The sequence below is a fragment of the Strix aluco genome, chromosome 3 (genome assembly GCF_031877795.1).
Source record: "Strix aluco isolate bStrAlu1 chromosome 3, bStrAlu1.hap1, whole genome shotgun sequence".
Lineage (NCBI taxonomy): Eukaryota > Metazoa > Chordata > Aves > Strigiformes > Strigidae > Strix > Strix aluco.
The window spans coordinates 72,458,000-72,474,037 of record NC_133933.1 but is presented as its reverse complement, the minus strand read 5'-3'; the positions used below and the strand labels follow the sequence as shown (position 1 = coordinate 72,474,037).

The 16,038-nt window shown below is 40.5% G+C and overlaps 1 protein-coding gene across 8 annotated transcripts in view; it reads right to left on the bottom strand.

The window, feature by feature from the left end:
• Positions 1 to 1,258: 1,258 nt before the first annotated feature.
• Positions 1,259 to 16,038, bottom strand: part of ECHDC1 (ethylmalonyl-CoA decarboxylase 1) — a 38,588-nt gene continuing 23,808 nt past the window's right edge. For all 8 annotated transcript variants that reach the window (XM_074819168.1, XM_074819167.1, XM_074819169.1 and 5 more), the window contains one exon: positions 1,259 to 1,732. In XM_074819168.1, coding sequence (XP_074675269.1) covers positions 1,327 to 1,732 — 406 coding nt within the window. In that variant the 3' untranslated portion in view covers positions 1,259 to 1,326. The remainder of the gene's footprint in view (positions 1,733 to 16,038) is intronic.

The following is a 16,038-nucleotide window of genomic DNA, read 5'->3' as shown; positions in this document are numbered from 1 at the left end:
CTGTCTAAAGCTCAGAAATCCTGCCACAATGTAGAAATCATGATATCCATCCAAGGAATCACCTCCTTTTCCTAAGGCAGCTTATTCCATGTACTTAGAGTTAGTTATGCCTGGTCAGAGCGAGAATCCATGTTAATACCATGTAGCCCAAAGTTTTCTCCTTAACATGCTCCCCTGAGCTCAGATCTCAGCCCCTGCTGGATTTAGAGACAAGTTCATCCTAACCAACAGTAAAGGAAACCCTCGGTCATGGAGATGTCTGCATGGTTTTGTTCTCACAGATGTTCCATTTGGAGAATCATCTGCCAAAGCAGGGACTTGGTATCAGTTTCTAATTTCTAAAGGGAAAACCCTCCTCACTGAGTTATCTAATTACTTGCACAGTCACCAGCATGAAGTGGAGACCAAGTTCCAAATCTTCTGGTCAGCCCAAATATGCCCTACCAGAGAAATACTCTGAAGTAAGATGTAGACAGATCCACACGCAAGTCTTTCCAGAATGCTGAAGTACTCAGACCACCCAGTCTGTCAAGGACATCCCATGTGGGGGCATGACACATCATGGCCTTCCAAAATTTCAACTAGATTCTGTGTAAAGAATCAGGTCAGCAGTTTTGTGTGTGCTCAGCAGCACAGGTCCAGGCTATGGGAACGTGCAGATGCATATTTAGGTAGTTGGTTCCTGGGGCAATGAGAAGCTACCTAAATGCATTTAAAGACCTGAATCAGTGTCAGTGAATGAGGGCTACAAGCTCCTCTGAGTTAGAGCTTCTCCTGTAAAAATCACCATTAAAATTTAAGTATCCTTGGATACTTTCTCAACAATTATGCAAAGAACTGACTGAAGATGAAAAAATAAAAAATTATCATCTCACCAGCTATCATCCCTTCAAAGCTGCTTAAAGACACAGGTCTCATGTTGGGGAATTAATATTTTGCAGCTTTAGATGCACCTGTTCTGCAAATAAATAAGCCTCGTATCTTTCAATATGAGGTTTATTTCCATTTCCATACCAGTTAGAAAAACAAAATTAACTGCAAAGAAAATAATCTTCAGCCTCATTCCAAAAGAATTATAGTTCTATTCTCAGCAGAGTATTTACCTTTACATACTAATTTCACTGATCTCCATTCAGTGGGTGATTAGGACAGTAAAGAATCTGCCGGTGATTTCTCTGTGGTTGCACACCAAATATGTCTGCCTGACGTGAACGACAGGAATGTTAATGCCAGTTTAAATGAACGAGTCCTTACATGATTTGGTTTAATGCCTGCTTTAGTGAAAGCTTTGTTTGCAAAAAGGTCAAGAACATTTCTTATGCACTGTCATTTATGTTTTGGTCTTCTAACCAATGCCTGCAAATTGGCAGGCCCACCCCATACAGTTCCAAAAACGTCCTTCTCTGTCCTTAGGGCAGCTTCTACTGGTAGCTCTCTTCCCGCTGTCACCACCTTTTTCACAGCCTGAATCACACTGGCTGGACCCTCTGTGTACTGACTCAGCCAGGCTTGGGCTTCTTCTAATGCTCTGGTTTCATCTGAAGACGACAGTGTCTCCTCTGAGAGCCCAAGGTGCAAAGCCCTCTCGGGGTCCACCCTGGCAGCCCCGCTCAGCAGCTGGAGGGCAGCCCTGCCGCCGACGATCCGCACCAGCCGGGCAGCTCCTCCCCAGCCTGGCACAAGACCCATGTGCTTGTGGACAAACCGAATTTCACTCTCGGGCGTCATCAACCTGTCAATGAAGAACAAAGATGCAGAGGTCAGTCCATGCCTCAACTTCCGTTTCCAGCTCGCCAGCGCTCAGTTTTCTATTTTCTCCTCCCCTCTGCTTCCAAAGGCTGATACAACTGGACAGCATGCTGATTACAGTCAGAGCTGGAATATCTTAATTTTTACATCACCCTGTACCTTAGCTGCAGCTTTTGGCTCTTCACAAAATGAGATACATAGGCTACCACAAGTAAAGATGCTTAGGGCCCACACTGATACCTGTAGTCAGTTCTAAAAAGTGTTTGAAAACAGAATTGCAGATGGATGGGATGTTACACTTATTCACAGTACCAACACTGCCTTGTTAATTCATGCCTAAAACAACAGGGTTTTGAGTAAAAACCAAGCAAACTAATGCACAAAATATATTTCTTAAGAGGATGAATTGTGGTCTTAGTACTGATCTGCACTGGGGAGGTTCTCTCAGCACCCTGGTTCTTGATTACAGCACAGTTGTTTGGGTTTGGTTTTTTTTGTTCCTACTTTAGAGGGTCCACGTGAGTTTGATTTCTAACTGCTCACTACAGCAAGGGAAGTCAGGATGGATGCTTGACTTGTGGCTCACAACGTGCGATAGAATTGCTTTCTATTTATGCTTACAGCATGTAATAGAATTGGTTCCCTCCAGAAAGTAGAGTCACATTCCTCTTTTCAAAGATTTCACATCTTTGCTTCTTTTCTACAGTCTGTCACCTCCCTTATTTAAGAACTCACCCTAGGGCTGATTAAGCTATCTCCCTGGAGGAATTCTGCTGCAATGGATTGTACTGTCTCCACATAGTGTTCACACTGACACACATTAGGGTAGTGGAAAAAGCCTCTAAGAAATAGGAACATATAGAAAAGATGTACAGAAACAGAGTAGTACTTGCTCTTTCTTAAGATGATGTTCTGCAATGTGGTTGCTTGCTGCTGTTTATAAGACAAGGGATGTAAATTACGCTTGTGAAGTAGATTAGCTTCTACTTCAAGCACTAATTGGCTTTCTGAAGATAAAACATGTAATACTAAGATCTACACACAAGTCTGTTTCCTAACAATGCAGTTTTCCATAATGAAAATGCCAACATGAACAGCTTTAAAGTGGAAACAAAAAGAAAACCTTTAAAAATGCAACTACTTCTAGGAACTCACAGTTCCTGAATCAGCTTAGTTATTGTTAATTGTAAGTTTGCTTGGTTGCTTTTTTCTTAACCAGAGCACCATCAGCATTCATGCCATACTATAAAGCACCAGGGCTGAAGAGCTTATGGTTTATCCCAGACCCAACACAATGCACAAAGGCAACAGCTGACATGCCAGATTGCATGAAAGCCTTTTTGTAGAGATAGTGGAGGAAGGTTGTGTGACAAAAGGAAGAGAGCAGAGTATTGCAGGGGAGGAAAGGCTTTTAGCTAACATTAGCAAGTGCTTCCCAAACCCAGCAAATTCCAGGGAGCTCAGGCCTCTCCTCTCTGAAAGGAAGGTTCTGCAAGTATTCCAAAACTCCTTTACTGGTTCAGCTTACTTTGCAATTTGCTGACACCCAATTTACCACTGGGAAAAGCAATAATGAAAACATTAAGGGTTTAATTCTAGCTGTGCTGAGCGATGTGAAGCACTAAAAAAAAGAAGTGGTCATACACAGCTAGGCATCTGATGCTAGACAATCTGTAGACAGTCTTATAAGACAGCCACCGCTGGTCAGCAAGACAATGTTGTGTTTGCATGTTGACTGTCCCAGACACCTGAGTTCAGGCCTTAAGGACAGGCATTTCTGTGAACATCTTGAGGGCAGTGTATGGACTCATCTGGGAAGTTGGGTCAACATACTCTGAAGTTCGCACGCAAGTAAAATTTTACATTAGAAGCACAGCCAATCCATCAACGCCAACAAGAAAAAAGTTGAAAACTTTTAGTATGTGGGAAAGGCTCTGTTACCCTGCACAGTCTTCATCTCCTTCTGAGAAAATGGAATCAAACATGATGAAAGGGAAATAAATGACTGACAGATAAATCAAAAGAGAGATTGAGGCTGCAGCTTCCAGGATCTCACTAGGATTCACCTCTCCCTACAGTGCTCCTTTGTATAAGCTTCACAGAAAATACTGAGATAAGTGGTGGTCAGTATAAGGTGTAAAAGTAGTCTTGGACTGCCTTCAGGGTTAAAGATATCTGTGTTTTTTCAGACTCTTCAACTATGAATCCCTTCCTGAAGTCACACCATTTCTTACAGAAAACACCCATCACACTCTGTTAGGTACACCACTCATTTTCAGTCCCCATACCCAAGGAAGCAACGGAGACCTGAGATCAGATCTGAAGAGATGTGTGCTGCTGCCAAGCTAGACTGACATCAGCCTCTGAACATCGCCAGCTGCAGTCTCACAGAAATATTTCTCTTTTTATTTTATGAAAGAAATCGAGTCTACCTTCTGAGGTATGACAGATCTGATCTTCCATTAGATGAATTTATGTAAGAAAAGTACATCAAGCATTACTAAACATAAAGAGGCAGACATTAAAAAGCTGAAAAGACCGAAGTATTAATCTATTCCCGAGCTGTTTATACCTTACTCACCTAGTACTGGCCCTGCCTGAGACAGAATAGTAGATGAATACTAAATGAACCTTGATTTGACTCCGTATGCCTGTTTTTGTCTTCCAGGTCAAGGGAATTAAAATCTGGGTCTCCTGTACCTCAGGGGAAGGTCATACCACTAGGCTCCTAGATACATGCCCTCCCTGCCCTAAAAAAAGAAGAAAATCTGTTGCATGACAATACTGAAAAAAAAAAATATTAAATGTAATTAACGTACAAAGTAACTGAAGACCTTACAAGCAGAGAAACATCCTTCAGAAATGTGAAGGGTAGCAAAATCCTCACAACTTAAACTGGAAATAAGAGGTTAAGGTGATATAAGCACCAAAGTGCAGCTGAAACGTTCTTTAAGAACACTGTATTTCTATGTTACAAGGACTACAACACCCCTAGGAAGAAAGCACAGCCACCATGGGCCACATCCAATTTTGGGTTAATCATCTAAAGCAAACAAGAGCTACAGCAAATGTTCCTGATGTACATTTTTAAATGTTCTCAGATGCACTAAATGTTACAAACCCTCCACCTTTGATCAGAGGATTCTTTCACTCCGTGACGTCTCATTGCACCCACAAACTACCGACTGTCACATCGCATCACATCACTGGCAATGCACGTGAGAAGAAAACCTTGTTTGCCATTAACAATGCAACCTAACAAATCCCATCCTTAAACAGGTACATTTGCTTCCTCAAAGGCAGCACTTGCTGTGAGCTAACAGCTCTGCTTTCCTTTGCTAAAGTATTTCCTAGCTACTTGAAGTTGGAACATATACAATGAAAGCTGAAAATGCAAACAAAAATGTATCTTCCCAGTTTTTCATAACTGCTTTTTATAGTACCCATGTTATTGAACTGTTCCAACAGGTATCATCAGTTCCTTGGGTAGAATTAAGATCTATGCTGGCCCTTATCTCATCATTTCCTGGACTTCAAGGTTTTGATTCTATTCAGCATTCTGACAACGCAAAGACACTAATGATGCTTACTAGGGACAAATACCATCCTCTATTTTATGCATTTTAAAAGCTCTGACCACTATGCCTCTGAAACTCCTGATGGAAAAAAGGATGCCTAAAACATTAAACATATTGTCAGCAGCCTAGATTTTGTTCCGATCCCTGTTTGACTCCCAGAGTCATGTAAGGACACAGCTCCAAACTTCCAACATTCTCCTTTTAGCTGGCGAGAGACTGGCACACCATGGAGGGAGGCAGCTGGCATCACACAGTGCTGCAGCACCTGGTTCTTAGCTATGGTTATACTGAGAGAGGGCAGCCAGAACTGCAGGAGATGACTTCTATCTTCCCCACAAATACTATGGCCTCCTGCTCTCAAACCACCAATCAACACAAATAATAAGCAAAGCTTATACCTTTGAGTCCCTCACCAAATCTGCTACCTTCTTCTACAAATTGTGTTAACACCTATCTACAAGGTGGTTGAACCAACACAAAGTGGAAAATTCTCCAAAAACAAGAGTATCCCGAGGCCTTGGGATACAATTAAAGGACATCCATAATTTTAGCATGCTGCAGAGCAAGAGTTATAGAAATAATAAGAGAGCTTCAAATAGAACTAGACATTTTTGCAAGTCATAGATGCAAGACATCCAGAAGCATGAAAAGCAACGGCCATGGTCAGCCACACATGCATTTTGGCTGACTTCCCTTACTCAGTGAAGACAGCAAGAATACAGTATTGATATCAAAGGCTTTCAACCAACCATCCAAACCACACACGCAACTGTTTTAAGCACAGGAAAAGAGAAACATTAAAGAAAAAAGAAAACCACCAGGGAAATGGTAACAGAAAGAAGGCTATCAAGAGCCAAACATTTGTTTTAACCAGCAAACAAGAGAAGAACAAAGTTGATGTATAATCCAGTCATACACTTTCCCCAACATGCATATTTTTCTAATACACTCACCAATCAGCTCAAGTAACCCGTGTTAAATTAAGTAACAGCCATGCAATGTTAACATGTGGCCAAAACAGCTTTTTAAAATACACAGTGCTGGGGCGTGCAAGTTCAAGAATTTGTTAGAGGTCAGGTATGACATTACCTGTGGATGGTGTTTATCATGCGAATGGAACTTGTTTTGCCAGGTGGGCATGAAAATTTGATGACTTTGCTTGCAAGTGACAAAAACTCAGGTGTAACTAGTTTAGGATTTTGTAATTTTGCTTGGCAAGTGCTACCAGGACCATCCACCACAGCAGCAGCTCTCAAATGCATGCTGGACTTTAAATGAGCAAGAAAGTTGGAGTTCATTGTCCACTTCTTCTCTGTTCTCCTACTGCACCTTCTCAACACTCAAAATACAGTCCCTGGCCCATCACTTCACCTGCACATTGCACCTCACAATCTCACTCCATCTTCCTTACACTCCAGCATCCCAAGGGGCACAGGAGATCCCAGTATTGGTGGTGGGTTCTTGCAGCAAGTGACTGTGACTCAGGCAGCAGGTAAGAGTGTTACACAGGTAATACCTGCAATCTGATCTCCTTTCTCCTCTTGCTCATGTGTGTAAAACCCACCAACAAAAGTGCTGCTCTTACACACAAAGTGATGCTGAACACATGCAGTAGATGGGATGTTTTTAGTCAACTAGGGTGTTACAATAATTTAAAACAAAGCAAGAGAGAGTTATGATTTTTTAATTTATAGCATTAGAGTAAGAACTAAACTACCTCTTCCTCTATCTGTACAACAAAAGTCCTGATTTGTGATTAAACAGAAGTCCTTTATTTCAGGTTAGTCCAGTGCAGCACATAAATCAAATGGTATCTTCTAGGCAGCATACTACATCTCTGGCTTTGAGGGGGGGAAAAAAAAAAAAAAAAAAAGGCTTTGAAGTGGATGGCTGAAACACAGTAACTGTTCAGATGACGTAGAAGTGGGTAGTTGGATGTGAAAGACAGAAGTCACCTTGACTCCTCCACTGGAGGCAAAAGCATTGCCATAGGCATCTAGAGCTCAGTACAACTATAGGATCTGAATAGCTGAGATCTCCTGTACTGTCTGCCATGGCACATGAAAATCAAGGTCCATCTGTGCCTGAGGAGATGCAAGCATGTGAAAGGGTCTTCAGTCAACGGCAGGATAAAACTCTTCCTACAGCCACAAAAGGGCTGAGCAAACCTATGATCAGTGGCTGCAGCACATGCTGGGAGCACCTACCCTGTCCAAAAATCCAAGTCCTGGTGGTCTCCTCGGATGCATCCAGCCCCTTTGCTGCAAATGCAGCCAGCCAATTTTGGAGCTTCAGTTCCTTGGCTCAGGCAGGGGCACCAAGGGGCCTTGCCCCAGGCAAGTGGCAGCCCTGCAAGCTGGACCATACAGAGCAATTTAATTGGGACTCCAGGTGCTGTTAGTCTGAACCTTGGGCAAGGACCATCACACAAGTAGTCAAGCACTGCTGCAACTGCACTCTATCTTGAATGGTTCACGTAGCACATACTACAGTTTGGAAACATCCAAGCTTGCTGCCTTCTCCCCATTTTCTTTAGCATGGCATGTGGCCTGGCAAGTTTTAACACGTACCTAGTGCTCAGTCCACCTCTGATACCTGAATTCCAAATCTTAAGAGTCAGAAAGATACACCAGATATCATGTACCTTCCCATTTAGTATATCTAAAACGTATCTTCCCCACCATGCATGGACAGATGTTAATACACGTGTAAGAGACTACAGAACTTCCTCAGCATTAAGATACAAATTCTTGAGGCCTTGTATATGAATACTCCTTGGTAATTTGCTGCAGAACTCATCCCTACCTTCTCCAGAATCTTTTAACAACAGAAGTAATTCCTGAGTATAGCCTTGAAAACAAGACCTGAATATGAACCACTGCCTTGACATCTTCACAAAGCCACAGAAAACCTGAAATTAAGAGTACTGACTAAAGTTAAGGCTGCAATTCGAGCCTGTGAAGACCTAACCTGGAAACCTAAATATTGATAGTTAATTACATGATAACGTTGTGTTCTAATAGCAACAACCTGTCTTGTATAAGTATTTAGTCTCTCAAAATATTCTTAGGACCATAAACCTTCCTGGAAAGGCTAGGAATACTTCCATCAGTATTTAATCGCAGAGTGTATGGGGGTTTATTTTTAATTAAAAAAATCCTAGTTCTAGCCTTGTGCAATATTCCAATACACAAGTTTTCCATGGTTATTACAGAAACTCACCTTAAAACAGCTGCAATAAACCAGTCATTTTTGCGATAAAAATGAATTTTGAAGCATTTTGAAGTGGGAAGAATATTTTGCAGAAGAAATATGCAGTACTATACTAAAATAATTTAGCTAGTCAGCAAAGCTGCTGATGAGCAGTTTCCAGTCCTTACTTCAACTTTTGTGACAGATGCTGTTAGAATTAGACCCTCAAGAATAAGACAGTCTCCTCCAAAAAGCAAGTTGGGACAAATTAATCGGTTTCAGCCTATCCAGTGCAGTGTCTCATCAGTCTCCTTATCATTATGTCATCAAATAATTACTTAGGTACTCTGTAAAGGGATTAAAAAGATAAACATTTTTCTGAAACTCTGCTGTCTTACTAAACCCTCTATCACCAAAAAAACCCCACCCCTAATTCTCTGAAAATACAAATGGATTCATCTTGAGAAGAGTTAGTCATAATTTCACTTATCTTTCAATCTCACTTGATTAATTGGATAGGCCTTAAAGGATCAAAAAGCCCTGATTAAACATTTAATCACTAACTCATTGGTAATTACATTTAGCAGATTTTTGAACTGTAGCAATGCAGTGAACATTGGCCAGCCACGACTGTTCCGTGCTTTCCCAGTATGTATTGTAGTATTGCTAGTATTAATTCCTCCTGCTCCTCTCCCGTATCTTCTCTCACATGGAGAGCTCCTCATGTTTCTGCCCTATGCAAAGAAACATAAGAAACATGAGAAATTACAGCAATTGCTGCTTCAGAGCTGTGGCAACACGAAGTGAGATTCTAAAGTGAAAATACTGTAAAACCAATAAAACTAAGGATTTGTCCTATATGCTTTTAGTGATAATCCATGCAAACTAGCACCATAAAAAAAAAAAAAACAAATCTTTGCTCTTTCTGAAAATCCTTTAGTCACAGATATTTACCTGAAAGATGCCTAAATGGTAACCGCTAAAGAATATAAAAATGAAGACAAATGGTTTGAGAGAGTTTGGGGAAACTATGTCCCTTGTGCATATCTTAGATACAATTGCATGAAGCTGCTCTGCAATCCCAAATTTCAACAGGATAAGAGAAGAGTGTGAACATTAATGATCTTTCCTTTTTATGAGCTTTAATCTGTAACCTTTACTACAGGAATGCAATGGAAAGAAGTAGGTCCAACTACTATTTCAAGTAAGCCCATCAGAAAGCCACCCCTCTCAAATCCTTTCAGTGATTAAAAAAACCCAAAACCCCCACAAAGCGATACACCTTCTTTACTTGAGGTTTACATTAATTAAAATGATACCCAAGAACCAAAATAAATAAAAAATCCTATCAAGACTCCCAAGTACAGAGTGTTCTACGCACACTCTAAAACTTGGTGTCAAAGGAGTAGGCTTGATGCCAGTTTAAGAAATCTCACCAACACAAGAGCTCACTTTTCTCACAGCTCTTTTCAAATTGCCTTACAGATTATATGGAATTTTATTTATAGTTACTGAATTATTTTGTAACACTCTTAGTGCATCCATTTTCCCCCCCACTCGCAACAAAAGCTAAGAATCAAGCCTTACATAAAGTAGCCTAGAAAAATATCTCAACTATCCCTCGCACACGTTGCCTTTACGACCTACCTTTGCTGCCTTCCAGTCAGATTTTCCAATGCATTTTACGGAACCTTAAGGATCACAGTCAAAATCAGATCCAAAAAATAGACTCCTAATTACAGATGTATTTTCCTGAGCAAGATTAAATGTTGTTCTGAGTTGGTTGGGAAACCCCAGGGCACTTCCCAGAGGGGAGCATATGGACCAAAACAATGAGAGATGCACTCTTCAAACAAAACCTTAAAATAACCATTTATAATGTGACTCTATCGTGCTTTCTCACATCACCCAGAGTCAAATGAAATGCAGAAGAAAGAATGACAAAGTCATATTTTCATCTAAAGACACAAAAACATTTGGTTGATGCTAAAATTCTGAAAAGTAGAGTCCTGGATCAAAAAAAAGGAAGATGGAGTAACAAGAGAAGAGTTGAATGCAGAGATGGAACACAGGAACATCAGAGCAGAAACTGCTAAACATACATAAGCTGATTTAGGAGCAATATGGTCTCCAAGAATACACAGAAGCTGAAGGTGTGGATAACTCCACCATCTATTGCCCAAATACAGTGGAAGATGAGCCTCCAAAAGCAACAGAGTCAATTCAAAGAGGCTGCAAGATTACCAATTTCAAAGAAAGCCACTCCAGGGAAGATAATATTGTTACTAGGAAAAGATCTTTTCGATAACAGGGGTTAAATTATAATAGGCAGATACAGAAATCTGCATGCCCCAAAAAACAGCATCTCATCAATAGCAAAGTCTGCACTTAGAAAAATTAAGAAAAGGCCTATCAGCAACAAAAAGGAGCATTGTAAAGCAGCAGAGCACACACTCTGTGATCAGGCAAGACCCAGACTAAAAAGCTGGTCCAGACATGACTGCATAAGAATGACCAGAGAAGTGAAAACAGGTTTATTTCTTAAGCACTTCCCTGATCAAAGAGGTGTGGCTAAAAGAGGGCCAGAAAGACTTAATTTGAGAGAGGGATTAGGGAAGGAAAGAAACATGGGGGAAGAAGCTGTTACTAATACCCTGCAAGGGGAGCAGAGCAGCCTCAAACAAGACGAGGTAGGTAGGGCCCCCCAAAAGTCTCCTGCAGGTGATGCTCGCTGTCATACTGGCTGCCATCCACACAGACGGCTCTTCCAATCTCATTCTGGACCAGAATCTCCCAGAAGTCAGCTACAGATGGAGGTTCACCCAGCAGACCTGGATTAGGGGTTTTAAATCTCATTTTTTACCTCAGGCTTGACACACTCACCGTGGCTTTACAGAAGCTGAAGAGAGAAAAGCATGCTATAAAAAGCTGCATTTCTTCTCAAAGGGAAAAATGAAGGTGAATATTGGAAATTACAGAAAGACTTTCTGTAGCAGGAATGAAAAATTAAATTAGATGACAGATCACAGGGCAAGAAATAGGGGCTCAAAAAAGCGTAACTGATTAAAACTCCACAAGCAATATTAAAGAAAGATGAGCCTTTTTTTTTTTTCTTTTTTTTTTCCCCATCCGTTTTTCAATAAACTGACAGGAAAGAAAATTATTTGGCCAAACTGCAAAGTGAATGCGTCCTATTTCCCAGGCTGATACAGCAGATAGTTACACTGGGGAGCTGTAATTCCCCTGAAGAGTGTAGTATAAACTCTGAAAATGGCATGAATCAGCAGAGCCATGAAGCAGGACTGAAGCCCCATCATCCAAAATGTAGCACCTGGATTCTCCTTTCTCCCTGCAGTTGTAGGGCAGCAATCCACAGGGTACCACCCCATTTCTCCTCCCCTGCTACCGACTGATGTCTCACTAAGACTCTCTTCCTCTTCTAATTCCCAGCTATTACTTTATTTCTATTATCCTGGTTGTGTCAATGGGTCCCAGGCACACTGCAACCTCCACTACCCTACAATTATTTTCAGCGTAGTTTTCATCTTGACATGGCACTTGGGTCTTACCCATGAAGCAGGTTTTAGCTATTCTTTACAGGCTGCCAAAGTCTCAATACACAAGTCAGTGAACGTCAAAATAATGCTCACATAAAAATTACTCATGCTGGAAATCTAAAATGTTACATGAGTCTTTCCTTCCAAAAAAGGAACTAAGTTATTTGGATTTCATTCAAGCAAACATTTTCAACAACAGATATGCCTTTTAGACTAAAGCAAAAAAATTCCATTACAAAAGATCTAGTGATATTTTACCAGATTCTTTGATGAAAAAAGACCACTTGGAGGTAAAGGTGTTCGGTAATTGAAATTTTTAGTCAAATCTGAATGCCAGTATTCATCTAGAAATCAAAAAAAGCACATTGGAGCTTGTTTTCCAATTTAAAATATTGTATTTTTTAAATTATGTGCACACTTTCATGTAGCATATACACCCGTGTTTATAACTTCATTCTCCCACATCTTTATTTCCATTACCTGTTTATCAAGACCAAAGAAAACGGAACGAAATTCTCCCAGACCAAATTCAAGAGTCTCTTAAAGCAGGAACACTTCAGTCATGTTCTCTGCTCATCACAGCTGCTGATACAGAAGGGGAGGGGGAGCTTCCCAACACTCTGGCCTAGAGCTTGGCATCTAAAATGTCAAAAAGGCAAAGATCACCTCACTCGCCTGAACGCAGCCAACTGGAAAGGAACAGCATTTCTTGACACCAGCCCTAAGAGATGCAAGGTTTGAGTTACTCTAATATTTTATGATGGGTTTGATATATCATATTTCTACAACCCACAACTTTAAAGGATTTAAAATATGTCGTAACATCACACTAACAACCCTTTGCAAGCAAGGCCTAGGGTAACAAGACACACTTTGAAATTCAGCTGTCTCTGCATGCAGTGCTACTGATGCTGCATTTGCACATCCTACACAACAATTTCTGACTAAAGCAGAGAGAGATCATACACTTATTTGAAATCACTGGTGATTAAATGATAGTGAAATGTTGCCATTTTGTCAGGATACCAGGTTAATAATCTCAAAGAAAAAATGCTGAGGGTTGTGTTTTTTTATAAAGTGATTGCAGTGGCTGTGACCTAAGTTTTAAGTTTTCCAGATATGATATACCATTTCAGAGCTTTTTTTTTGGGGGGGGGGGGCGGGGGGGGGGACGGGACACGGGACACGGGACAATGACATATCTCAGAAAAGGCATAAATGGGACAGACAATTTAACATGAAAATTCTACGTTAAAACAGTAACTTAGATTCTTCACCTCTTTACTTTTTAATACAGCACATTAGTCCTATTGACAGGGTACTAAAGCCTGCTTTAGATAACTAGCTGATGGTCAGTTCAGTTCAGACAAGCTGGACAAGAAAAGGCACATTTTCAGCAAACTAACAGATCCTCCACAAATACGCCTAAGAGTGTGACCAATTCTCTTATCACCAAAAGTGTAATTTCCCTGGTATCTTTTTATTTACAATCTTTTTCACACACAAACAAATCCACACTAATTGAAATGACTGGTTTTTCATCAACCTATATATTTACTTTTTGTTTATAAATATGAATGCATCAGCACACAAAACAGAACTGGAGGATAACACCTACTAACAGATCATGGATACAGTAGAAGTTCTTACACAATTAACAATTTAAGCACAGTAGGAATTTATTTAACATAAGAATTTATAATCTGATTTATTCTTACTGTGACTGATGAGTTACAGCAGCAGCAATTAATTTCTTATTAACTGCAGGATCCAGGAACAAGTAGGAACCTGAAGCCACCAAGGTATACAGGTTCAAACAGTCTGCAGGCTTGTTTCACACAATTTTGGTTAAGTCTGAAAGGAACAGGAACATAGAGGTCCAGCCAGCAGGGCTCCAAATCTTCACTAAGACATTGAGTTGCTTTGGATTAGAGAGGAAAAAAGAAATGGGGGGTGAAGGGGAAGATTGGAAATTGCAACTGTGAAGGCAATGTTTACAATGAAAGTAGGTTGAGATCCACACAGCAACGCCTACTTACACATGCAAAAACCCATGGAAATTGAGTCATTTGGGAAACATTTCGTCATTTCAATGAACGGTAACTTTGATGTGGATGATTACCGTCCAGATATCTACAATGTTAACTACATTGCCACCTGGAGTGATAAAGAGAGGAAGAGTTACTTTCATAATCCTTCAACAGCACATGACAGGACTGAAAAATGAGATAGGTAAAGGGACTCTGGAAGCTACACTCTGGAAGCTGATCCAATGCAAAGCTGGGCAGTTGAAAGCTGTGACTTAAGGGGAAACAGGCTAACAACTCCTTAGAGACAAAAGGAAAAGATTGTATTCCCATCCCCTCCTGTTCTTCGTCATCTTCTCTTAGAGGCTGAGTTCCTCCTTTACATTGGCTCTAGCCAATACTACATCCCTTTACAAACCACTTTAACTTACTGTAAGAATGGGAAATATGTAAGCCTTCTGTTGCTTTATAGTGAGATAGTTGATTCAATACAGGCACCTTCATTGGTGCTTGGCAAACCAGAAGCAAGCAGTGAACTGGGATTGGGCAGCAGGGACACCCCTCTCCCACATCAAGGCGAACTGTTCAGGCAGTCTGTCCTCATGAAGCCACAGCTCAACATAATCCCACCTCAGAATCAGCAGACACAAGTGCTGCTCTGACTTCGTATTAACCAACTTGTGGAGCTATCTGATTATATACGTATTTAAAAAGGATTAATTTGGTAGTGAAGATCAGCAATGGAGCATCAAACTCAAATACCTGCAGGCAGTTTATCTAAACTGGGGATTAGTCACTTCACAGATGCAAGCATAATGGATAATTTCAGTGCATTTGCACTCTTCCTAAACTAATTCTCATTGAGCCTTGAATGCTTCCCTACAGAGTACCAACAGCCCAATGTCTCAGCAAGAATCAGCATGGGTCCAGTTCTGCATTCCCTAAAATCTGTCTTAGCTAAGTTTTCCATTATCTGGGCTATCTCTGTTTATTATTACTGTGCAACACAGAATCAGCTGTAGACAAGACTGTTCAACAAAAAGGACACAAGACTGCATGGTACAAGTGGTCTAAAACATAGACACATGCTGATAAGAAAAAAATCTCATTCACCCAGGATAAGATGGTTTGGCCACACAAAGGAAAAAAAAGCCACCCAAACACAAAACTTGGAATGAAGTAAATCCCTACAAAAAGAACGTCAGAAAGAAAACGTCAACTCAAATTCATGCTTTGTTGCTATTACTTACATTTCCAGTAAAAATCAAAGTGGTAAAAAATCCTCTGCCTGGAAGATTGTAAACACATGAAATTCAAACCCAAATGAAAACTGGTAATAAAGAAAAAACAATACCAGTCCATAACTACAAGCCCAAATGTACAAGCTCTCAAGTCCATTTCTAACAGTGCTGCGATTACTTAACCCGATGTCAAGTGTGCCAGGTCAAAAATGAGAACAGCCTTCTCAAAGGCAGGCAGTGTGAAACTTTTAAAACCATAATCCATCTCTGAAAATTCATCAGAAAATTGTACTAACAAACCTCCCAGGCCTCTAAAATGTGAAGTGATGCATGACTGCAATGGAATTCTAAAATTGCCAACTGATTTGAAGGAGGTTTTACATATATATGTGTGTATATGTGTGTGTGTGTATATTAGAGAGGAAAATTTTATATAGTAAAAAAAGTGTTCTATGGCATATAGCAAGCACCTGAAGCTGTGAGAACCCACTCAGATTTGGCTACTGATTCTTTTCCTGGTGATGTGCAGCAATGCTACGGAGTCACATCTAATGAAAAGTGCTCTGTCAGGCTGGACTTTGCAAGAACTCATGAATATGTGAGCCCATCCCGTTACATTCATATCATGCTCTGCCCAGTGAAAAGAACTACTATGTACTGAGGCACCCTTATTTCAAACAGCAGCATCTTGTGT